Source organism: Hypanus sabinus, unplaced genomic scaffold, assembly GCF_030144855.1.
Source record: "Hypanus sabinus isolate sHypSab1 unplaced genomic scaffold, sHypSab1.hap1 scaffold_122, whole genome shotgun sequence".
In the NCBI taxonomy this organism is placed as follows: domain Eukaryota; kingdom Metazoa; phylum Chordata; class Chondrichthyes; order Myliobatiformes; family Dasyatidae; genus Hypanus; species Hypanus sabinus.
In genome coordinates this window covers 883,129-910,067 of record NW_026779281.1, presented here as the reverse complement: position 1 = coordinate 910,067, position 26,939 = coordinate 883,129, and the positions used below count along the sequence as shown (strand labels likewise).

At 43.7% G+C, this 26,939-nt stretch overlaps 1 protein-coding gene across 1 annotated transcript; it reads left to right on the top strand.

Moving 5' to 3' along the window:
- The first annotated feature begins 460 nt into the window (after nucleotides 1-460).
- Nucleotides 461-26,939, top strand: LOC132386597 (uncharacterized). Its single transcript, XM_059958894.1, has 2 exons — nucleotides 461-549; nucleotides 26,022-26,939. The coding sequence occupies exon 2, from the start codon at nucleotides 26,099-26,101 to the stop codon at nucleotides 26,915-26,917; it is 819 nt and encodes a 272-aa protein (XP_059814877.1). The 5' UTR covers nucleotides 461-549; nucleotides 26,022-26,098; the 3' UTR covers nucleotides 26,918-26,939.

Sequence of the window (26,939 nt, the reverse complement as noted above, 5' to 3'; positions counted from 1 at the left end):
GGAATATAAATAGAAATTAGTGTTTATAGACATAGTCTGATTTAAATGAAACTTGCACATTTCTGGTTTGGGTCTGAATTGTGTTTCGGACCGCGATGTGAGTCGAAACTCTTAACTCTGAGAGCTCTGTGACCTGGGGCTAGAGGGAACGGGACCGGGGAAGATATGGTGGGAAAAATTAAATACGTATCTGGTTTAAGTTTGGAAATAATAAAATAATATGGGAAATGCGACGGTGGGCAGGGCAGTGTGTGAAGGGCGAGGAGCCGTCACCGGATCACGTGGGAGGCCCTCCACTCGTCACGTGATCCCGTTTTACCGCAGATCGGAAGCATCTGCCGATTTTTCTGAGGCCCCGCCCACCGCTCGATGACGCAATTAGCACATTGCGCATGCTTACATTCCTGGGCTAGTCCGTGCTGTTTTTTTCGTTCTTTGTGAAAGCGGGTCGGCGGTGAGATCGGGATGCGGAGGGGGGTTCTCGCCGTCTTGGACGGGGTGCCGAAGACGGATTATTCTCTGCGGGGCAACACCAAAAATTTTCTTTCGGTGAGTATTGAAGCCGGTCCCGATCGGGGAGTTCTGACGTTGGGTAGTGAGTTAACTTTCCCGAACTCGAAACAAGAGAAAATCTGCATTTGCTGGAAATGCGAGGAACGCGCACAAAATGCTGGAGGAACTCTGCAGGCCGGGCAGCATCTAGGAGAAGAGTACAGTCGACATTACTGGCCGAAACCCTTCGGCAGGACTGGAGAATGAAAGGTGGGGGAGGAGAAGGGAGAGAGAAACACAAGGTGATCGGTGAAACCTGAAGGGGGAGGGGATGAACTTTCCCGAACTGGCGGCCTCGCCTCGCTTCCTTCACAGAATCTGCCAGGGTCAGTCCGGGTTGTGAGACCTTCACAGCGAACCGTCTGAGATGAGCCGCCGCTCAGCCCCTGTTGTTCTGGTCCTATTAGCATGATGACGTAAAACATATTTCCATATTGTTACTGACAGAGAAATGTATAATTTGTGTTCCGTGTGTTAACTGAATGTACTTGCCTGTGATGCTGCCACAGTGTTTCTCTGTTCCTGTACTTTCCCGTACTTGTGCACTTAGCAATAAATTCAACAGGTCCTGCGAAAATTCGGTGAGATTTGATTAGTGATAATAAACTTTGCAGCTCGGTCGGTGGAATGTAGAGGCATGTTAATGTAGACACTGTTAAATGCAAAACCCTGAACAGTGTTAATGATCAGAGGAATCTTGGAGTCCGAGATCATCGCTCCCTGAAAGAAACCGCACAGATTGATCGGGTGGTTAAGAAGGCAAATGGTGTGGTTGTAGCGGTGTGCTATAGGCAGCGCTAAAATAACGACACGGGAGTTGGTAAACTGCAGTCAAAGATAACTTTATTCGAACTCAACAGCCTTGCTTTAAAGCCTCCTTCAACCCGCCCCCGTGGGCGCGGATGCTCCAAAAGACACGTACTCACAAACCCCCGTAGGCTATCTCCCTTAGCTGGAACGCTGGCTAATTGTGAGCCGGTTCGGGTGTGCCAGGAAATGGGTCGCCACATGGTTGTATTGATCATTGAGTTCAAAAGTCGGGAAGTTATGTTGCAGCTTTATAAGATTAATTAGGCCACATCTGGAGTGTTTTATACAGTTGTGGTGGCTATCATTCTCTGAAGGATATCGGGGCTTTGGAGCGGGTGCAGAAGAGGTTTACCAGGACACTGCCTGGATTAGAGGGCCTGAACTACAACGGGAGGGTTAGGGTTAGGCCACATCTGGAGTGTTTTATACAGTTGTGGTCGCTCTCTGAAGGATATCGGGGCTTTGGAGCGGGTGCAGAAGAGGTTTACCAGGACACTGCCTGGAATAGAGGGCCTGAGCTACAACGGGAGGGTTAGGGTTAGGCCACATCTGGAGTGTTTTATACAGTTGTGGTCGCTATCATTCTCTGAAGGATGTCGGGGCTTTGGAGCGGGTGCAGAAGAGGTTTACCAGGACACTGCCTGGAATAGAGGGCCTGAACTATAACGGGAGGCTGGACAACCTTATGTTGTTTACTCTGGAGCCGTGCCGGCTGGGGTGAGACTGAATAGACGTTTAGAAGATTACCAAAGGATTAGAAACAGTGTCTCAGAAAGTCTCTGACTAACCACATGATCAATGCCTCTCATAAACTTATATACCTCTTTCAGGTCACCTCTCATCCTCTGTCACTCCAAGGAGAAAAGGCCGAGTTCACTCAACCTATTCTCATACGGCATGCTCCCCAATCCAGGCAACATACTTTTAACTCTCTTCTGCACCCTTTCTAAGATTTCCACATTCTTCCTGTAGTGAGGTGACCAGAATTGAGCACAGTGGAGTGTGACCAAGGTCCTATATAGCTGCAACAAAAACTCTCGGCTCCTAAACTCAACACACAATTAATAAAGGTCAATGCACGGTAGACCATAGAGTCAACCTGCATATCAGACTTGAGTGTCCTATGGACTTGGATCCCAAGATCCCTCTGATCCTCCACACTGTGAAGAGTCTTCCCATCAATGCGAAATTCTGCCATCATGTTTGACCTAACAAATTGAACAACTTCAAACTTATCCGGGTTGAACTCCATTTGGGACTTCTCAGCCCAGTTTTGCATCCTTTCAGTGTCCCACTGTGACCTCTGACAGCCCCGCACACTATCCACAACACTCCCAACATTTGTGTCATCAGTAAATTTACTAACACATCCCTTCACTTCCTCATCAAGGTCATTTATAAAAATCACGACGATCAATGGTCCCAGATATAAGTATACTGTAAATTTTTATTATTTTGTTTTTTTTTTCTTCTATATCATGTATTACATTGAAATGCTGTTGCACAGTTAACAGATTTTACACCACATGCTGGTGATAATAAACTTGATTATGAATCTGAGTGGATAGACAATACATTTTTCCTGGGGATTGAAATGTCTAATACACTTAAGGTGAGACCAGATGTAAGTGACGTTTGTGTCTTTCCACAGAGTGTTGGGAGCTGGACCCTCTGCCTGGGGTGGGAGACCCCACTAGTCACGTGATCCTGTTTGCCCCTCCGATTTATCCGCAGATGTACAATCTCTTCACGCATGTTCACTGTTTCCGGGTGGGTGGTGTTTTCCTTTCTGCTCAGCCTTCAATGTTTAACGTTCAGTGAGTTTTGTTCATAGTAACAATTAATAGAAATGTTTGGTTCTCCTTTTTATTGTTTATCGGCTTCATTATCTTTGATGTTAAAGTTAGATATGTGATGAGAGATATATTGGAAGAAAATCCCCAAATGGAAGCAAACCATGACTGAAGACAAGTGAAACAGCCCGAGGATTGAGAACATCAACTGGAGAGAATCCAACTGACTTGGAGATTCCATTGATATAGTCAGGAGAAAGTTTGGTGAGTCTCATTTACTCAAACACTGGTCCTTTAGACATTACATACCTGTACAAAGGAAGGTAGGAAATAGTTGGTGTGAGACTGAATGTGCCCAGAAGAACCAGTTATGCCTCTGTCAGACCCAGTTACAATCACTCCAGGTCTGGTAATGTGCTTCCAGCAGACCAGCCCTTTGAAACCACTCCCATTCCCTCACAGTGGTCACTCAGTTCAAGATCTCTCATCCTCTGATGTAGCTTTTGGTCAGTTCTGAGTGGGGAGAGGGAAAGAGAGGGAAGTGTTTATACTGACTGTCTTTCAAAAACAGTAATTGTTTGAACTTGCTGCAAACTCTCTCCCCATACCCTGTACTTTCTCAACTAAATTATTGACATAGATGACAAGTAGCAATGGGTGTAACCTCAGGGAATGTCACTAAGAACGGGACTAGTCCAAGAAACAGGCTGTCACCATAACACTCTGCCTCCTACCAATCGTCTGTTTGCAGACTCTGGGGCTCTGTAACAAACTCAATGTTAACAGGAAGATTAGTCAGTGATTAAGATGATGAGGGAATTGTGGCCTCCTGAAAGGACACGTGAGCTGATCTGTCTGATTCATTGGACCAAATCCACCCTCGATGATAACGTAATTTACCCCTTGCCCATCCACCCAGGTCATGTTACTTCTGATCACCCACAGTACCCCAACCACCCTCTGTCCCGCCAGTGGCTCCAAACCCTTCTGACCATTCACCCCACACCGACTCACTGACAGGCCCCCTTCACTCACATCCACCCTCCCAAGCTGGAGGGGAACCACAACAAACTGATCCCGCAATCCCGACTCGGGCGCAAATCTAAAAGACTGGAGAACCCGGTGGCTCCAGCTGTCTGGATCGATCCAAGCCCATTCCCACTGCAACCGGCCCTCGATTTACACAAACCCGAGATTAACTCTTTCCTCACCGCTACCTGAACATGAGAAACACCAGCATCACCTGGGGTTGGCATTGCACTGTGATTTGCTGTAGGTCCTCGTATGCTGTGAAACTCCCCACTGTTGGACATGTAGACCAGAACCGTATACGTTAAAGACTCCCCACTGTCAGATATGTTGACCAGAACCATACGTGTTAGAGCTCCCCACTGTCGGATATGTTGACCAGAATCATACACAGTAAATGTCAAGGCATGGAACCATAATCCCATGGTGGATTTGTTCAGTGACATGTGAACATACGTGATTAACGACCCTGCAACTGGGGACTGAATAAATAGTTAGCCTAACAATTCTAATCAGACACATCATCTTCTCACCTTTCTCCCTCATCCCTGTCTACGTACCCCGTTTCCCTCACCACTCCTCCTCATGGTCCCTCTTCATCCTCCTGCCCTCTACTCCAGACCTCCCTTTTTATTCAGTCTCTCCCTTGCCATCTCGCCTCTCCCTCACCCCCTTCCATATCATCGCCCCCTCAACCATTCTTGCTTCCTCCCCACCTCTACGCTCCCCTTCACTCTTCTCTATCTGTCTCAGTGACACTGCTACTTGACCATTCTCTCACTCTCTTTCACCTTCTGCCTTCCCCTCTCCATCTCCCCCTCTCTCATGCACCCTCTCACTTCAATCAAATTTGTCTCTCTCACTCAGTCACCTCCACCACTCTGTAACCTCCATTTCCAGCTCTCACCCTCTCTTTCTCTCTCTCTGCATCCCACCCTCCCCCTCTCTCAAACACTTTCCCTGCTGGCTCCTATATCCCACATTGTCTTCCCCTCTTTATCACCCTCTAAATCTACCACTCATCCCGCATGTTCTGCCTCTTTGCTCCCTGTCAGTCCTCCTCCTCACCCCCACCCCCCCATCACACCCCGTGCTCACCACCTCATCCGATACAGTGGTATGTAAACAGCTGGGCACCACTGGTCAAACATTCTGTTACTGTGAATAATTTAGTGTGTAGAAGGTGAACTGATCTCCAAAAGTCTTAAACACGAAACATTCTTTTCAACACTTTAAGCAAAATTAGTGTATTATTTCTGTTTTGTACAATTTTAGAGTGGAAAAAAAAAAGGAAAGGAGCACCATGGATAAGTTTGGGCACCCCAAGAGATTTGAGCTCTCAGATAACTTTTACCAAGGTCTCTGACCTGAATTAGCATGTTAAGGCTATGGCTTGTTCACAGTCATCATTAGGACAGGCCAGGTTATGCAAATCACAAAGCTTTATAAATACCCTGTCTCTTCAAACCCTGTTCCAACAATCAGCAGCCATTGGCTCCTCTAAGCAGCTGCCTAGTACTTGAAAAGTTAAAATAAATGATGCTCACATAGCAGGAGAAGGCTATAAGAAGATAGCAAAGCATTTTTCAGGTTGTCGTTTCCTCAGTTCACAATGTAATTAAGAAATGGCAGTTAACAGGAACAGAGGAGGGCAAGTTGATGTCTGGAAGACCAAGAAAACTTTCTGAGAGAACTACTCATAGGACTGCTAGAAAGGCAAATCAAAACCCCCATTTGACTGTAAAAAAAAATTCAGGAAGATTTAGCAGACTCTGGAGTGGTTGTGCACTGTTCTACTGTGCAGCGACACCTGCACAAATATGACCTTCATGGAAGAGTCATCGGAAGAAAACCTTTCCTCCGTTGTCACTGCAAAATTCAGCATCAGAGGTTTTTCTCACATTGAGGGAGAGTTTGTTTTCTTGACACCAGACAGATGTTGTTCAGACCTCAGACAAAGTCAGCAATCAAATGCTTGAGCATGGTGCGATAAATGTGTTGAGCTGTGGAAATCATGATCCAGGAAGCATTGTAGGAAAGCCAGATAAGCCCAGGGCATGGAATTATGATATCGTAGGCATTACTGGGAATTGGTTGCACCCAACAGTCTGAGGGATTTAGAGGAACAAATTTGTAGAGAGTTCACAGACTACACCAAAAAACAAAAGTTGATATAGTAAGTGATTTTAACTTTACATGGGACTCCCATACTGTAAAAGGACTAGATGAGGTAGAGTTTGTCAAATGTGCCTCAAGCAGTACGTAAAACATCCGGCGTAGAAGTGTGCAATAAGCTGTTGGGAAATAATCCAGGGCTGGTGACAGAAATTAGTGTATGGGAACACTTCATGTCTAGTGATCCTAATGCCATGAGATTCCAAGAAAATATGGAAAAACAGAGGCCTGGACTTCTCTTGAGATTTTAAATTGGAGAAAGATCAATTTTATGGTCTTTGCAAGGATTTGACAAGTGTGGATTGGATCAGGCTGTTTTCTGGCAAAGGAGTACTTGGTAAGTGGGGGTTCTTCAGAAGTGAAATTTTGAGTGTGTAGAGTTTGCATGTGCCTGCCAAAATAAAAGGTGAAAGGTAACTGGTGCAGGGAACCTTTGTTTTCAAGAGATATCGAGGCCCTGGATATTTTGTTCCTCTAAATTCCTCAGGCTGCTGGGTGCTACCAAGACACATTAATGACTACAATATCATATTTCCACACCCAGAGCTCATCCGACTTTCTTTAGTTGTCTTCTCTTCGTTTCTAAAAGCTTATTTACCCTCTCTTTGGCTTTTATGTTGGTTTTGGATTCTCATTTCAGCCAAGGTTGAGTCCTCCTACCTTTCCAATGCTTCCACTTCTTTGGGATGTGTCTATCACTCAGCTCCCGAGTTGCTCCCAGAGACTCCAGCCATTGCTGCTCCATCATCACTCCTACCAGGTTCCCCTTCCAGTCAAGTTTGGCCAGCTCTGTCACAGAAACATGGAGAAGGTCAGAACAGGAACATGCCCACTCTTGACGAACAGAATGGTGACCTATACAGGAGACAAAATAGATGGAGGAGGTTTTAAATAGTAGTTTTGCATCTGTATTTGCTCAGGAGATGGACACAGAGTCGATAGAAGTGAGTCAAAGCAGCATCAACTTCATGGACCTTGTACACGTTACAGAGGTGGAGGTGTTTGCTGTCTTAAGGCAAATTAGCATGGATAAATCCCCAAGGCCTGACAAGTTGTTTCCCAGGACCCTGCGGAAGACAAGTGCAGAAATTTTCGGGGTCCAAGCTCAGATATTTAAATCATCCTTAGTGACAGGTGAGGTACTGGAGGATTGGAGGACAGCCAAGGTTGTTCCGCTGTTCAAGAAAGGCTCTAAGGATAAATGAGAAAACATTATGTTAGTGAGCTTGACATCAGTAGTGGGAAAGTTATTAGAATATATGTGCAGGAGCTGGATATGTAAGTATTTGGATAGATGTGGACTGATTAAGGATAGACAGCATGGTATTGTGCATGGTAGGTCATGTCTAGCCAATCTTATAGAGTCTCTGGAGGAAGTTTTCAGGAAAGGGGATGAAGGCAAGGCAGCTGATTTTTTCTCCATGGGAACTTGACAAAGTCACATATGGGAGGTTGGTCAAGGAGGTTCTGTCACTCAGCATTCAAGATGAGATAGTAAATTGGATGAGGCAATGGTTTTGGGAGATATTTAAGGAAAGGTACGCTGCAACCGGTGTTTCTCCAGTTAACGGACGATTTCCCTCCATGCCTCTCTGGCATCATGGGCAACCGCGTACGAGGCAATTACAGCAGTGGTTCCAAAGAAATCAGCAGCCCATAACCCAGCTCCCCTGGAAAGTGTCCAGGGGAGCTGGCTGGATTCAAACTCAGGTTCATCCTGAAGTCCGGCACGGTTGCCACTGTGCCACCAGCCAGATCCGGAGATTTCTTTTCAATATTGTTATTGATTTTCTTACATAAAAGAATACCGAGTAACTTAAGTGTGTGTGTATATATATACTATATAATAATATATATATAATATAAATATAATATATATAATAATCTATAAAAATGATAAAATGGTACTAAATACAGTATATTAGAAACTGTATATTAGAAAAAATCTAATCCGCTACCAACAAAAAGCTGCTTGGTAAAAAAAAAAGAAAAAAAGGAAAAACATCCTTATCATTATAAATAAATAGATGATAATATTAGCCAACATCCGTACGTAACAACAAATCAAATGCTTTGAAAATAATTCAAAAATGGTCCCCATTATGTTTGAAAGTCTTTGATTCAGAAATTGAACACCAAATCTGTTCTAAATTTAAGCATGATGTAACATCACGTAGCCACTGATCAGGTATTTCCAAAATCATATCTTGCCCTCCAACATTACCAAATAAGGCAGTCAAAGGATTAGGCTTAAAATTAACTTTAAAAAGTGCAGAAAAGGTTTGAAATACTTCCTTTCAGTATTTTTGAAGACTCGGCCATATCCGAAACATATGAATCAATGAAGCTACTCCATAGTTGCATCTGTCAAAATAGGGAGACATATCTGAATAAAAACGAGAGAGCTTATCCTTAGTCATATGGGCCCTATGGACTACTTTAAATTGTAGGAGGGAATGGCAGGCATATAACGATGAAGTATTAACCAATTTAAAAATTTCATTCTAGATGTTGAAATCTGCAAATCTTGTTCCCAGAGATTTTAATTTTGTCTAAAGGAACATTTCTCATTCTCAACTGCAAGCCACAAATATTGGATATTGAACCATTCTGAAAAGGTTTCAGATTAAAAATTACATCTAATAAATTTTTATCTGGACTTTTTGGAAATGTATGCAATTGAGACTGCAGAAAGTCCCTAATTTGCAGACATTAAAAAAAAATAGGTTTTTGGTAAGCTCTATTTAGCTGAGAATTGCTCAAGTGAAAAGGCTTCCTCCAACTAACAAATCCTGGAAGCAGTTAATACCCAGTCTATCCCATTCTTTAAAAACTACATCAATCAAAGAAGGGTTAAAAATAGTTAGAAAAAATAGGACTTGATAGCAAATGTCTCATTAAAACAAAATATTTTCTAAATTTTATCCAAATCCTCAAAGTATGTTTAACTACCAATCTGTCAGGTAGTTTATTTAAAGGTAAAGGAAGTGAAGATCCAAGAAGAGAAATAATAGAGAATTTATGAACAGAATTAGCTTCTATAGAAACCCAAACAGGACAGTCCTCATGGTTAATATAGTATGACCAAAATGTGAGGTTCCATATATTGCCTGCCCAGCAATAAATCATAAAATTTGGTAAAGCTAAACCTCCATTCTTTTTTGCCTTTTGAAAATGAAATTGATTTTGTCTAGAAGGTTGATGTTTCCATATATAGGAAGATAGGGGAGAGTCAAGAGAATCAAAATAGGATTGAGGAATAAAGATGGGTGAGGCCTGAAAATGGTATATAAATTTAGGTAAGATTCATTTTAATAGAATTGATTCAGCCAATCAACGATAATGAAAGTGGCAACCATTTTGAAACTGTCCTTTTAACGTAACTCAATAGAGTGAAAAAACTTCCTTTAAACAGTAGCTTATAAATCTTAGTAATTCTTACACCAAAATAGGTTAATTGATTTCTTATAGATTTAAAAGCAAGGTTAGTATGAATGGGTACCAAATTATTCAAAGGAAGAAGTTCACTCTTATGTAAATTTAGATTATATCCTGAAAATTGGCTGAAACAAGAAAGTAAAGAAAGCACAGAAGTTTTGACATTAGAAATATAAAGTAGTACGTCATCGGCATAGAACAAAACTTTGTGAATAATACCTCACCTTAATATCCCATTGATACCGTGAGATACTCTAAAGGCAATAGCTAAGTGTTCTAAGGCCAGATCAAAGAGCAATGGACTCAAAGGGCAACCTCAAAGGACCAGACTGGATTTATTAAAGATTAATATTCTCATTTCCCTATTCGTCTTTTATTAAATGTCATTTATTCTCCTTCTAAAGAGACATTGGAATGTGTGACATCCTTAGATACTGAGAAGGCCTTTGATTGGGTTGAATGGAATTATCTATTTAAAACATAAGAAAATTTAATTTTGGGTCTGATTTTATTCAATGGTTTAAATTATTTTATTTATATCCTTCTGCTCGGGTTTTAACTAATTCTCAGAATTACAAACCATTTATCTCCAATGTTGAACTAGACAAGGTCAGGAGATATTTACATGGCATTAAGTCTATGGCACTTTAAATTAATAGTACATAAAAGAAAATCCCAGCTGTATGTCAACAAAAGCTACTTGCGTGAGAGTGTTTCAGTTACTGTGGAGCCAGGCACCCATGCAGCTCAAGGGGAATGGGGAATATTACCAATGGAGAGAGTCAAACTGAGCCGAGTAACAGACTGGAGATGGCAGAAATGCCCCATACTTATAGAGCATCAGAGAGTTTGATGGTCATTCCAGATACCAACACTGTGCCCAGTTAGAAGATGATTTCTCTCTCCAGCTTGGGTTGAACCATACTGTAACAGTGTGAGCTCATCTGAAATGTTGTCCTTCACCCACTGATGAATTTTTAAATCTTTACAGGTTAAAAATGACAAGGAATTTGTCTATGGAAATTCAAACATAGCACCCCAGTTTTGCTGTCTCGGTCTAGATATTTAAGAAGTGGAGCAAGGGATTTACTCGATCATCCTTCCTGCTCAGACTGTGGAGAGGGATTCACTTGGTCATCTGACCAACTGGCACGCCCATCATTTTACACAGGGGAGAGGCCATTCACCTGCTCAGACAGAGGGAGTGCATTCACTCGGTCATCTCAACTGAAGGTACTTCAGCAAGTTCACACTGGGACAAGGCCATTCACTTGTTCTGTGTGTGAGAAGGGGTTCAGTTGGTCATCCCACCTGTGGACACACAGTCAGATCACACTGGGCAAAGGTTGCTCATCTGCTGAATTTGTGGGAAAGTATTCACTCAGTCATCTGATCTAATGGCTTACCAGCAAGTTCACACTGGAGAGAGGCCATTCACCTGCTCAGACTGTGGGAAGGGATTCACTCGGTCATCTCACCTATTGAGACACCAGACAGTTCACACTAGGCATAGGCCATTTACCTGCTCAGACTGTGGAAAGGGATTCACTCGGTCATCCCATCTGAAAGTACATCAGTTAGTTCACACTGGGGAAAGGCCATTCACCTGCTCAGACTGTGGGAAGGGATTCACTCAGTCATCAAAACTACAGACACACCTGTCCATTCACACTGGGGAGAGGCCGTTCACCTGCTCAGAATGTGGGAAGGGATTCACTCGATCATCTCACCTATTGAGACACCAGACAGTTCACACTAGGCAGAGGCCATACACCTGCTCAGAATGTGGGAAGGGATTCACTCGGTCATTTGAACTGAAGGTACATCAGAGAGTTCATACTTGGGAGAGGCCATTCAGCTGCTCAGTCTGTGGGAAGGGATTCACTCGGTCATCCAACCTGAAGTTACATCAGCGAGTTCACACTGGAGAGAGGCCATTCACCTGCTCAGACTGTGGGAAGGGATTCACTCAGTCATCTAAACTGAAGTTACATCAGTTAGTTCACACTGGGGAGAGGCCATTCACCTGCTCAGAATGTGAGAAGGGATTCATTCGGTCATCTGACCTACTGGTACATCAGCGAGTTCACACTGGGGAGAGGCCATTCACCTGCTCAGAATGTGGGAAGGGATTCACTCGGTCATCTGACCTACTGCTACATCAGCGAGTCCACACTGGGGAGAGGCCATTCACCTGCTCAGAATGTGGGAAGGGATTCACTCGGTCATCTGACCTACTGAGACACCAGTCAGTTCACACTGGGTAGAGGCTGATCACCTACTTAGACTCTGGGAGGAGATTCTCTCGGTCATCTCACCTTTATGTGCATCATTGAGTTCACACTGGGGAGAGGCCGTTCAACTGCTGTGAATGTGGGGAAGGATTCACTCAGTAATCTAACCTTGTGACACACTGCCGGGTTCAGACTGGAGAGAAACTTTCAATAAGCTGCATGCTGCATATTTGTTCATCACCATTGCTAAATGTAATTTCAAGAGTGACTCGTAAATTATTGCTGCTGATCACCACACCCAGTTCTGCACCCTGGTCACTGGGCATGGGAGGAGTTTCTTCTGCTGCACATCCACCTTTAATAGAACTGGAGTTTAATATTCTGGATATGAGAGAAATAAGTCAGTTTTATTTAAAACTCTGTCTCCAGTACTTGGTGAATTTATAACACACCTAGCGTACAGTAGAGAGCCAACTCAGGCCGGCTGGATGGTGCCAGTGACTCTGTTCCAGGACAGTCATTTTCATTTTTTCAACTTTTTTATTGATTTCCAGTAAAAAATATACAAATCAGTGGAAAGGTTTAGCAAACAGATAATACAATAGACATATAAAGAGCAATAAAGAAAAGTATATATTGTCAAAATCAGATAGGTTTAATGTTATGCAGTTATACATACAGTATAATCAAAAAAAACACAACTCCTCTTAACAAATCGTTAAAAAAAATTGGAAAATTTTATTTATATGCAGGAAAACAACACCAAACTAAATTGGAACAAAAAAAAGAAAAGAAAAGAAAGATTGGGCTGTCCAATTGAGGATAAAATTAGAAGAAAAACAAGGAGAAATGCAACCTTCCAGTCACCTCCAAACTTTCACGGATAAGGAGTTTCCCGAAAGAGAATAAAGTAAAAATAAATTAAATCATACGAAAATATTGAATAAAGGGTTACCAGACTTGCTCAAAATTAAAAGATGTATCAAACGTCCAGCTTCTAATTTTCTCCAAGCTCAGATATGACATAATGAAGGTGAGCCAATAGAAAACAGTAGAGGATTAGATTCTTTCCAATATAACAAGACAGTACTCCTAGTCAGTGAAGTTGAAAAGGCTATCACATGCTGAGCGGAAGCAGATACTCTGCCTATTTCCTCTGGAATAATCCCAAAAATTCCTGTAAGTGAAATTGGGTTGAACATCCACATCTATAACTTTAGACAATATTCTAAACACATCTCTCCAAAAATTATTTAAGCTTATACATGACCAAAACTTATGAGTTAGAGCAGCTACCTCTATGGTATATCTGTCACAAATAGGGCTTATATTAGGAAATATATGCACCAATTTATCTTGGCCCTATGTACTATCTTAAACTGAATAGAGAGTCAATTTAGGTCTGCTGGACCCTGCCAGTGCTTCTGTCCCACGAATCCTTTTAAATCCTCCCCTGCTGTTCACCTCGTGTTCCCCCTGTAGGATGGGTTCCAAACAGTCACCACTCTGTGGGTAAAAAGGTTCCCCTTGAATTTTCACCAGACAGTTGAGCTGACTGCAGTTCTGTCTGAGATGTTCTTTGCCCCTGAAATCTCTGAGCTGAGGAAGAATGACATTTGGACTTACTCTCCTTATTCATGGCTCATTTCCACATTTTGGGTCATTTTCCGTGCTTCTAAAGGGTTGTTAGAAGACATCACTGTTCTCTAAAGACTGAAAGCAGAATGCGAAAACATTGGTTGGATGTTCAAAGGAGCAGGGTCAGAAACCAGAGGTGAGTCTGCACAGGGCAGAGTTTGGGGCTCTGGACGATGGTCGATGTAAGAACGTATCACGAAGAGAAGGAAATCAGCAGCTGGGTGTGGCAATAAATGACAGAGTAGTAACATTTGGAAGCTGATTGACAGAGAAAATAATTTGTCTGACTAATGACACAAACAATACCTGTGGTGAGGTGCTCCACTGGTCAAGGAACGTGTGTGTTCAGAATTGTTATATCTATTGAGGGATTTGCTTGTTTATCCTGTAATATTATATCCGGATGGTTATTATGGATTTTCCTATCTGTAATAATGTATCGATTATCATATATATTGTGAGAGTTTGACTAAGTGGATCAGGCTGGAAATAATTGTACCTTAATTAGGTTAACATGGTCATTCATCCGTTTGAATTTTAAAGCAAGATTTTGGTGAATGATATTTGCCACTTGATTGCAGCTGCATAATTAATCAGATTGAGTTCAACTGCCGCAGGATCCTGGAATGTGTTGGATTGTGTCTGGTTTCTCTTAGTATTTTCTGCATTGATTGCCTTGTTTATATTGTATGTATTTTTGATTTTTTTCCCCGCTTTTGTTAACCACCTTGTCCTGTATTTCCGCAAGGAATCCTTCTGTTTCTGGGAAGAGGTCTCCAACTCTCAGTCAGGTGCTCGATATTTCCTTTTCACTATCTCATCTGCTCAGATCATTGGGATGTCTCCCATGGAGGGTCATACTCATTCCACTAGTTCATGTTTTCTTCCACAGTGATGATTCGTTTTTCTGAGGTAGCTTCTCATTTAAGTTTCCTGGTCTGTATTTCTTATCACAATTGCATATACACATATGGAGTGCTGAATCATGTTCAAATTCAACTGTAATCCAAGATGGTGGCGCGACGGAGCTTGCAGCGGCCACTCCGGAGCTGATTATCTGTTATTTGTGAAGCGGGGTGCCGTGCGCCATCATAATCGGGTGAAAAACGGACGTGGGAGCACGGAGGAACCTCGGGAAATGTCCAGTAAGACCTTCTTCGTTGCTGCTGCTGTGAGGTCCGGGACTCAGCTGGGAAGAACAGGCCCCCAGTCCTCGGGGTCGCGTTGGTGGGGCCGTCTTGATACCCACGGCAGAGGATGGTGCTCGGAGAAGCTGTGCCGGAGCGGATGGTCGGAGTCTCGGAGCTTCGCCGGACATGGAGTCCACTGCGGTCAGGTCGCTTTCACTGTGTGCTGTGTCTGCGAGGCTGAGTCGGGCGGCGCCGTGGAAGCCCATAGCAGGGGTATTCCCTTCTGCCGCCGGCGTGGGATGGCGAGTCTGTCGGGACCCTGGGGACTTGTGGAAACTCTGTGGTAGTTTCTGTTGAAATTATAGTCCTTTAACATCTTTGGACTACTTTTACTGTGCCCATGGTCTATTTTTTTTAATGAATTATGCTATTGTTTGCACTGTTGTAACTACGTGGTTTTGTGCAGGTCTTGTAGCTTTAGTTTTTGGTCTTGTTTTGTCTGGTAGCTTTGGAGCTTCTTTCCGGGGAACGTGCTAAGATAGTAATGCGATATTAATACGCAGCAGCCTCTCCGGACTCTGGATTGGGGATTGCCAAACGTTATGTGGATTTTCCGGTGTAGTCTGTTTTGTCATGTGCTTTTGTGATATCATTCTGGAGGAACGTTGTCTCATTTTTTTAACTGCATTGCATTTGTGGTTTCTAAATGACAAACAATCTGAATATAATAACGTGTTTTGATTTACTTTGTTTATCTGTGCGTGGCTCATCGGAGGATGCTGTCCTTTCTTTCATAAGTTGTTGTGTGTGTTGTTTGTGCTGCTGTTCTTTACAACCCGGCTTGGAGAAACCTTGTCTAGTTTGTCGGAGTGCATGTGTATTATTAAATGACAGTAAACTCGACTGGAGTTAGCTAGGCCACACCAGCCTCCGAGAAAAACATAGACTGACTGCCCAAACCATGTTCAAACAAAAGAAAGGTGAGGAATCTCAGAGTCTATATCCTCACCTAGACAGCCAGTGCCCAGGCAGGAATCAGGTCTGAACAAAGTTTTCCCGTCTTTGTGACTCCTTTCCTTGACGGCACTCCTTCTAACCGGCATTCACGCTCTCCCTCCCTCCGAACATTATTCACGACCATCACCCTCGCTCTGTCTCTCTGACATCGAACCGCCATCCCTATGGATGACATTTACTAATAGAAGGTTTACAGGGCTGTATGCTGCTTAAGCTTTGGGAGATTGTGGACTTCTGCGTTTTCCACGAAATAATATCGTGCCTGTCACTTCTGTTCCTCAGAACCATAATACAGCTGCGCAAATGAGATGAGTTTAAACCGATAAACAATAAGTCATGAAAATAAACATTGTGAACTAACTCCTTTGTTCTGCTAAGATTTCACACACCTCTCTGCTACTAGATATAAAGAGATGCATTATACTTGTACCTTAAGAATTCCACGCATGTGGACTCTCCGTGATAGCATGTTAAATAAAAGATTTGCCAACTGAACTTGATTCTTCAACATCTCTGACAATTTGCCTTAGCTAAGCAGGACGCCAACAAAATGGTTTCGAACGATGGAGTAACTGTGGGTGGGAATGGCAACTTCGAGTTAGCTACCCGTTGGGTGATCCGCTTTGAGCCTCCTGGCCCATGACCGGGTAGAAAGGACGGCATCGGCAAGATCAAGTCGGAAGGAGCGCAGCATTGTGTGAAATTGTGGGAATTAAGGACGTGAGGATCCGGATCCTAGTCCCACCCAGGATGTTTTCCGATTAGTAAACAAATCCAACGAGTATAAATAAGTCTTCGACAGGCGAACAGAACGAAATGTCGTTCACGCTTGTGCTTGCGACTGACCGTCTTTCCTTTGCAGGAGCAGGTAAGTAGATTGAAGGCGGATGGGAAGCAGTGACAGTAAAGTTGATCAGGGAGAGAGTTTCCTGTAAACGTAATGATGAAAACCAGGTAAGTAGATTGAAGGAAGATGGCAAGTAACGACAGTAAAGATTGCTGACAGAAATGCGGGGTGAGTTTTCTCTGTAAAGGTAAAGAAAAACAATGAGAAAGTTGCACCGGCAGATGGAACGAGTAAAGAAATCCCGGGGAGAGCCGCTGGTGCCGCCAGTCTCCACTGCTGATGATAGCTAGTTGGAAAGTGGAAATACTAGACATGTGATTCCTTTTACCAGTGACTTGTGTGGTTGGACACAAGGACGGTGGCTCTATGGGAGTCTTTTGAGATAAAGAAAATTAAATATTTTAAACGAGATCCTGTTCGAGGAGACGGAGACACTACGCGGGATTTAATAAAGTGTTTTGATTTATGCAATTTACTTTGTTATTTTGAGCCTAGTCAACGGAGTTTGTTGTCTTTGTTTTCCTAAGTATCTGTGGGTTGTGTGTGTCCTGGGTCAAACCTTGACTTGAGAAAAGGCTGGTGGTAGCTAAGCGACATCAGTCTCCGAAACCAATAAATAGACCGACTCTGCAGAAGACGTCCGAACAGAAGAACCGGGAGGTGTCTCGGGGCTTATATCCTCACCCAGAGAGTCTGAGAGAGCCCGAGCCCGCCCCGGATTCAGATCTGATCGATGTTTTACTGTTCGCAGAAGCTGTACAACAGAATCAAACACCCCGACCCGTCTGATAATGCCCAGGCAACCGAAGCCGACGAGCAGAAGGGGGATAAGGACAAGACAAGGAACTATCCAAGGAAAGATGAGCCTATTTTAAGGGTCTTCTGTCCACTGGCGGAAGGGACTAAAAATCAAATGGGACATGAATATAATTTGCGTATTTAACCCGGAAACGGGAAGCGAATCAGAATAGATCCTGTTACACAATATCCAAAAGAAAATGTTTGCCCCGTCGCGGTAATCCGGCCGTGGGCTATGTCCGAGGTGCAAGCTAAGGAACAAATTTGTAAGATTTATAACCCCTTGCCTGGAAATGTTCAGATGTTATTGAAAGTGGTGTGTGGGACCGACTTGGACGGCAGTGCAAGGAAATTTTGAAGTCCCCAGCGGAATAAAGTGAGATACAATAATGATGGAGATAACGTTACTAATGGAAAGTGGTTAAAGGGCACCGTGTAAGGCTGCCATTATGGGGAAGCCATAGTGACTCTGAAGAGTTTGCCAGGTGCAGACAAAAAACATGGGAAAATATGACTGACTGTGCTTCCTGTTTCCTTGACAGCTGGGAATCATCTGTTGGAATAGACTTACAGGACAACTCTGCGCTACCGTGCAGACAGTACAGACATTCTTAAACTGCCGAACGACGCTTATTATCGACGGCAGTCTGTTCCGACATGCAGACCTCTGATGCATTTCCAACGCACCGCCTGACACACTGAAACATCTCGGCTGAACAATCACCAGAAGCTCCTTTCCGTGTTTCACAGAGCAGAAACTCTTTCTCTTACCGGGCGCATCTATTACGGTCCAGAAGACACAGTGGCAGAACTGTTTATGAGTGAGGAACAGAATGAGTGGTTTAAATTGCCAAACTGGACTTCTCATGTCACGATTGCCGTTAAACTCCCTGCAACTCCTGAACTACTCGAAACCGTGCTTCAGACTTTACAGGGTTAAACCTCACACAGTCTACATCACTGCCTAATACTAACGCTACTCAACAACTTCATTCCGGATATTTAATCTTTGCCCTTTTCAGCGTTAAAACAAAGTTTGACTGCTTGCTCCCCCTCCTTCGCCCGAGCGTGTCGTACACCTTTTGCTTTCGCAGTCACCTCCCTCCCTGTGGTCGGTACACAAGAACCATGTGGCATTGTATATTCCGCCCCACCACAGGAAGACCAATGCTGTTCCACCCTCTATACGGAAATATAATTTGTCAACGTAGGGGTCACCTCCCACCCTGTGGTCGATACACAAGAACCATGTGGGATTGTACATTCCGCCCCACCACAGGAAGACCAATGCTGTTCCACCCTCTATACGGAAATATAATTTATCACCGGAGGCAGTGAAAGGTATGGAGCCTGGCACAGAAGCGCTGTTAGATCAGGAAGTGCTGTTCCCAACCTGTATTCCATGTAATTCCCCTGTTTCACCAATTCCAAACGCAAGTCATGGTAATGAGTGATTTTTTTAACAGACCTAAGTGCTATTAACAAGATAGTTGTACCTCTTGGTCCCGTCGAGCCCGATGCTGACGTCATCATCTCCATATTCCTGCCGCATCTGATGTTGTTCTGTTATAGACCCTGTTCTGCCTTTCTCTCCATCCATTTACACAGGGACAGTCAGTGTTTGATTGCTTTCACTTACAGTGGTGGACAGTGAACTCGGACCAGGGTGCATCATGGGTAAACTGAGAGCCCCCCGGTTTATGCCGCAGCAATCACACGGGATTTAAGCGCCCAGCGGTTGCCAGCGGAAAGTAGAAATTTACAAACTGCCGATTATCACTCTCGGCCGAGTTAATTGCGAAAAAATGACGTTGCGGCTCTGTTGCCAAGCCTGGCTGGAAAGAAACAAAAGGTATCCCTCAATAAATGTCAGCCCACTCTACAGGATTTGGGAGACATGGTTTCTCAAGGAACTGAGCAAATTGCCAAATACCTAATTGCAGCTTTTATTGATGCGCCACTTCCCCGCACCCGAATTGAAATGTTTCCCGTTTTGTGAATGGTCAATTACTGTAGGCATTGGATTCCTGAATATCGAATGATAGAGGCTTCTCCTCGACAAGCCTCATTACCGAGCATGTCTGACGAAATACAGTGGAGTCAGGAAATGAACACAGCCTTTAATGATCTTGACACTGCTTTGTCAACCGTCCCTGCTTTGGGCATATCTGACTATCCAGCTCCTTTCCAATTGTTTGTAAATAAGCACAAAGGGTTTGGAGTGGCAATTTAACACAAATACATCCGGGTCTCAGACAACCCGTTGCATATTATTCATTACAGTTACCTTTATTTGTAAGAGACAGGCCTGTTTGTCTAAAATCTGTCGCCGACCCTGCAGTTGTGGTGGAAAAGTCCAATCCTATTGTATTGGATCACCCTGATGAAGGGTCTGGGCCCGAAACGTTACTGTTTACTCTTTTACTCAGAGGCTGCCTGACCTGCTGAGTTCCTCCAGGATTTTGTGTCCATTACTTTGATTTCCAGCATCTGCAGATTTCCTCTTGTTTGTGATTGGACTCAGACAGCAGTCAACAACAGAAGGAGATGTGCTGCATTGACACAACAAAGTTAACCCCGGGTCATTACCATCTCCAGATACAATGGTCTTGTCATTTAATCTTGCCAGGCGGTTGTGTTGTAGTCACTAAACCTCTCAAACTGATTGGGAGTTAATTTGACCAAGACTAGTACGAAGTCCCTTCGGATTCAAACTGTGATTGTGTTCACGTGGTGGACGGAGATGGGACATAATCGTTACGTATCACTGGAACAGTTATGTGTAATAAAGTGTTGAGTTACTAATGACTGGCGCGAGCCGCATAAATCAATCCTGTGCTCGAAAAGTTACCTGTCGCGTCAACTCTTACTTCCGTCAAACTCCGGGCGTGTAGAATCACCGGAGTTGTACAAGGCTGATCGGTTGCAGGACAGACATCGGTGCGACGGAACTGGAAATTGAACGGAGTGTGTAATGTTCGGTCAGAGAGCGGTACAACACCATTTAAAGTAATTCTGCGATATTTCTCTGTGTGGCTTTCCGCATCAGATCATCAGTGTAAAAGATACAGGGTCCGAACCCTCAGACACGAGGTATTTGACATTTTTAACATGGTGATGAACTATGAGCACAGATGACTGAAATATTAATGGGTATTTAATCTACTGTACCTTACAAGCTGAGCGTTTCCAGTGATTGATGCCTGAATTCGGATTTCCAGTACCATTCTTTTTCCCAAAAATCGATTACACTTCCTGATGGAGAACAGTTCGTTCAGAAAGAGAAACAGCGGAGAGGTTGAAAAAAAGGGAATTGATCCACCCTGATTGAAGAAACCTGGAGAAAAGCACAGAGGGAAACACCAGAACGAAGAATGAGATGTCACGGAGAGAATGAAAATAAAATGGGACCGTCCCGGATAGTTCCCGAGTTCAACAGAGCGGCCACCGGGGTGAATTACCCCTTAGGCGCGTCTCACATATTTTTCAGGAGTCTGATGAAGGACAATTTTCATATTTACGGGGTAAACAGCGAGTGAAATGTATCACCACTAAACGCTTGCGCATTTCAGAGAGCTAAGTGTTACCCATGGCTCTACATATCGGCAAGTGGATAGATTATGAAGGAAAATGGCGATTGATTTAATTCCACTGCAGAAACAAGCTGGTCGCTCTACAACCTAACGAATTTGTCACTCTGTGCTGCAGTGTGAGAGTGTGGGTTTCATTCTGCATCTGTCAGTCTCTGATACAGTGTAAGAGTGTGGGGTTCATTCTGCATCTGTCAGTCTCTGATACAGTGTGAGAGTGTGGGTTTCATTCTGTATCTGTCAGTCTCTGTTACACTGTGAGAGTGTGGGTTTCATTCTGTATCTGTCAGTCTCTGTCACAGTGTGAGAGTGTGGGTTTCATTCTGTATCTCTCAGTCTCTGTCACAGTGTGAGAGTGTGGGTTTCATTCTGTATCTCTCAGTCTCTGTTACAGTGTGAGAGTGTGGGTTTCATTCTTAATCTGTCAGTCTCTGTTACAGTGTGGGAGCGTGGGTTTCGTTCTGTATCTGTCAGTCTCTACTATCGTGTAAGTGTGGGGTTCGTTCTGCAACTGTCTGCTCCAGCGTTACTGGTGTTGTCTCAGTCCCGTACCTATGAATAGGAATTCGAGGGAAGCTCAGATCTGACTTATGGAATCATGTAAAGTTCCGCATTGCAGCAGGAGGTTGACTGATGAACTCTGAGAATCTGCTGTCAGTGTTACGTCACTGCACAGCCGGGAACGTCCCGCTCGTCAGGGACGTGGCTGGCGGGAGAGCTTGTTCCAGTGATGCAAGACACCGTGTCCTATGTCACCCCCGTCAGTGCAGAAGACCGAGATGAAAGTAAGTGAATGGACCGAAGATGGTGAACAGACTGATACCGAATGAGACTAAACTCTGATGACTGTACATGCCCCGTATCCCTTCAATCACTGGATGCTCATGTGCTTTGACTGAATATTTACCGTTATGGGAATCTAGAGGTTATTTCCCAATAGAAAGGAAACCTTTGTCATCAGCTCCCTTGTTGAAGTAAATATTTGAGAAGGCAAGAGAAAACACTGATCGATTAAAAAGGTGGAGGTTCACTTAAAGACATCCCCAGAAAGGAGCAGGAAGGCTGGAGAGTTATTCATAACTGGAATCAACTTGGGTGATGAAAGTGAGTGCAGATGTAGAGGTAGGGATGACTGCAAATCCAGCAAACTCTGCACTTATAGACTTAGTTATTACACTGCAATAGGATCAGGAGTGAGCAAAAGTACAAACAGGAGAGGATTCTGAAGAGTTTGGGAAAATTCGATTGGATACAGGCACCAATCTGGATTATACTTGATAGTGCTAAATTTGAGGAGCGGGATTGTGAAAGAAACCAGTTGATGTACTTGCACCGTGACATTTGTGGACATCAAGGATCAGATAGAACTGTGGAGCATTTGAAGAATCTGTGTTGGTGGCCAAATCTGCGAGGAGATGCACATTATTGCAAGAACTGTTTGATTTGTCCCCAGTGAGAAACCAGATAAATCGGCTAGAAATGCTTTTTCAGGATACGCCTTGCAGAAGGACCTTTTGTTAACTTGCAGGGTTATTCTGTTGGATCTTCAGCTCCATCCTCAGGAGGACCGAAATATATCTTCGAGATAGTGGATGCGGTCACCAAGTGGAGAGAGGCATCCCCAACTAGATAATGAAAACCGCTGACGTTACCGCCAGGGTTTTGTTGGACAGAGTTTCTACCCGTTGGGGATTGCAAAGCTCTCTCGCGACACAAGTTGGTATCCCTTATCCACCACAATGGAGTGCAATTGCTGAACGGATGAGCAGAACTTTAAAGACAATGTTATGCAAAATGAAATGGTTGGAATCCCTCTTTGGGTTAGATTTATCACAGACCCGGTATGATGGCATTGGAAAGGACAAATGCAAGCAGCAATTAATTGACTCTATTAAGGTAGCTCATTATGATGCCGCCATTAATAGGGGACGGAGGAAACAGCAAAAAAAAAGTTTATTTCGAGGTGCGAACAAAACTGCGGGTGTCGGAAATAGGACAGAAAGTTAGTAACTCACTACATCAGCCAAGCCCCTTGAGAGCTTCGCGATTTGCAGACACATATGATGTCGCTGACAAAGCAATTCCATCAGTATATTGAATCCAGTCCGCTCCAAACAATTTGGGGTGATATCATATTAACCAACGTAAACCCCTTGGAGATACTCAATGTCCTCTGGTAGCTGAGTTCCAGAAAACATATTGTCCAGAAAGCAGGATGTCCTGGACCGAGATGAGATGATCCTCTTAGAATTATGTCTCAGGTAATTGATGGTAACGTGGACGGAGGAGTTGGGCAACCATTTCCAGATTGCCCCCGGAGGATGAGGATTATTTACAAATTTGCACTCGCCCGAGCTAAGGTGGAGTCAATGGAAGAGAGAAACAGATGAGAGAACGTGTTTGTTCCGTGGTCTTCTGGAAATAAAGTGGTGGATAATTTATCTGATATGACTGGATTTTAACAAGGCGTTAAGTTTAACGATGGTAGGACCATTCATAACGTCAGAAGGTTTGGTATCCAGGTACACAGAAGGCAAAGGTTAGTTGTGGATGGAAAATGTTCTCCCCGGATGTCCATGAGCAGTGGAGTCCTGCAGAGATATGTTCTGAGACCTCCGGATTGTTGTGTTTTTATGAATGATTTGGATGAGGAGGTGGAAGGGTGGTTTATTGTATTTTCAGAGATTACGGTGCAATTACGGATAGTATAGAAGGTTGTCACAGATTACCAACAGGACGGTGGCAGGACGCAGAACACCGCTGAGCAGTTACAGATGGAGTTCAACCCGGAAACGTAGGGAATGATTCACTTTTTTGAAGGATGGATTTGATGGAAGAGGTAATACTTTCTGGAGTCAACCGAGGGCCGCACATCAGTACAAGATCCACAATGGAAACAGAGTGATGAGACTTCCTCCAATAAGCCGAGGGCCGCTCATCGGGACGAGAACCACAACAGGCATTGAGCGGTGCACTGCAGGAGCAGAAGGAAGTGTGATTGACAGGTGAGCTTGACCACGTCCGCTGTTCTGTACGTACTCACAGTGACGCTCAAAAGGCAATATACCTGACAGTAAATCAGGGGGAAAAAATACAACTTCGTGGCAAATAATAGAACAGCCTGGGAACCTGCGGATAGATCACAGATTTGAATTACTACTTTTATTCAAACTGAGAATGATAGAGTTTTGGCAGGTTTGAGAATATCTTTAAAGTTAAATAAACGGCATCGCACGCCACGGTTATGGGGCGGTGAAGTCCTTCACTGGCAGAGGTCAGGTTCCTGGCAAACGGCCCATGAGTGCGCTAGAAAATATTGTTCTTCAAACTGTCCACAGCCTTTGCTACTTTCCTGAACACAGGCTTGCTTTTTGATCACACGTCTCTGGAATATCGCTGTGGATCTTTAAAAGTGTTTGGAGGACCATAAGTACAGTGTTATTGTAATATATGTCAGCTGTCATTATCAATTCCACCACTCAAAGAGCATGGAATGACTGCAACGAGCGAAAGAAAAGAATGAGCGAATGTTCCCCTTTTAATAAAGTAGTGTTCTCCATTTCAGCCGTCAGAACAAACTCCTTCCCTCAATTTCAGAAGTGAATGGGCACGGTCAAAAATTACGAAGTAAGTCGACTTCAAGATGAATGCTTATCTTAAAGCAAGAATGTTATAAAAATATGCTGTTTAAACAGCTGATGACAGGTCTCATGGAAAATAACCTGGAGAAAAGCACATCGTATTTTGGTTTAAAGTAAATAGATTGCAATATCCCTTGAAGAGTCAAATTCATGACAAGGGAACAGTGAGTAAAAATAGTTTAACGTAAGTGTTTGTGCAGTTGGGTGTCACTAATGTCCCTGACGTGATAGCCACGCTAATTGCATCAGTGGAATTGCTAATTGCTCTCACCTCAATAAAAGTTTGCTTAACCGATCACCAGTCCATCTGAGCAGCTGAATCGCTCCGTACAACTGAACGCTGCTTCTGACGGAATATGGGATATGCGGCGATTTTCTACATCGCGGCCATTTACTATCCCATACTTGTAGCGGTTGGTGTCCCCGGTAAGTTGCCGGAGCTGGTCACTTTATGTATGGTGGCGTGGTTGTTCTGCTGCGGTATCCGCACTGTTACTGAGCACAGATGCTACCGCCGGCTGAAACCTGTTTCCGGAATGGAGGATTTCGGAACCTGATTGTTTTATTTTCATTTTCCCTATTTTGGCCGCAGTGATTTTTTTTTTTGTCAATTACGTTCGTGCCGATATTGACATTGTTTCAGAATTTCACATCGCTATACTTTCTGAGCTGATGCTGGTATATGTTATTCTAGGTCCGAGTTTCTATCTGTGCAGACACTTCGACCTTATAACAACGTGGCAGCTTATTTAAATGACGTTCCAGTCTATTTTCGACACGTAGGTCTGTTCTTCTGTAAGTCAGTAAATGAGAACTCGTGCTTTATATCTCCTTGATGGCACATTGACACCGCTACAAATAATCCCGTCTGTTCTTTCACTTCTAATAATGGCAAAGGTGTTGTTTACAGGAGCGATCGACTGATCACCGGTCCGTGAGTCGTGGAACTCGGATGCCTCGCTCTAAACTGTGGGGAGGTCGCCAATCCACTGACACTCACATCCGTCATTGTCCTCCAGCCGGAGAGCAGCGACGGAGACAGCACACACTGGATTCCCGCTTTCCACTTCCAAACAGACCATACCTGGGGGCATTCAGAGAGTTGCTGCTGACCATATTTTAATTTTGCTTTCCAATTTCTTGAGGGTAATTTAACGGCGATTGTGGTCCTCTGTCGGGGAAAATGCGGACTCTCCAAATGCATCACCCGTTACCTGGTTGGAATGGCAACAGCGGATCTGATGGTGATTATCGTTGTTGTTTTAGTGGAAAAGACCAACAATATCTACATTTATTTTAATTGTATTTCCATTTTCCAATTTATTGCAGTTAATTTAACGGCGATTGTGTTCCTATCTCGGGGAAAATGCGGACTCTCCAAATGCATCACCCGTTACCTGGTTGGAATGGCAACAGCGGATCTGATGGTGGTTATCGTTGTTGCTTTAGTGGAACAAATCAACAATATCTACAGTTATTCCAGATCCCTGCTCATCACTCCTGTATGCGCTCTGACACTTGTACTTAGGGTCTTAACAACAGACTGTTCTGTTTGGTTCACGGTTAGTTTTACCTTCGATCGTTTCATCGCAATATGTTGCCGAAAGCTGCGGGAGCGATACTGCACCGAGAGAACAGCAACGGGCGTTATCGTTACCGTGGTTATAGTGAGCTGCGGGAGAAGTGCCCCGTTATACTTTGCCCTTGAACCTTACGTCATCATTGATAACCAGCCGTGGCGGTGCACCGTCACATATGAATACGTTACTTCACCCGAGTGGAGAAGTTACCAATTACTGGACAGTATTTTAACACCATTGTTACCAATCGGATTAATCCTGGTGTTTAACGGGTTAACCGTAAGACATATCGTTGTGGCAAATAGAGTCCGCAGAAGGCTTCGGCACAGCAGCGACAATCAGAAAGATGCCGAGGTGGAAAAACGCAGAAAATCGATGATTTTGTTGTTTGCTATATCAGCTAATTTATATATAATTTTGGATGCCCTATGTGGCCCATTCTCTGAAATGGCAACCAGAGAACTATTTTTACCAGGACAGATATTTGAGTTCCCCGGTATACATCCTACAGCAATTTGCGTTCATGTTGCAAATGCTCAGCGTGTGCACCAATACTTGTATCTATACACTGACACAGAGGAAATTCAGAGAAGAGTTGAGAAATGGAATGAAATATGTGTTTACCTTAAATGGGCATCTGTGTAGATAACGCCCATGTCCAATTACA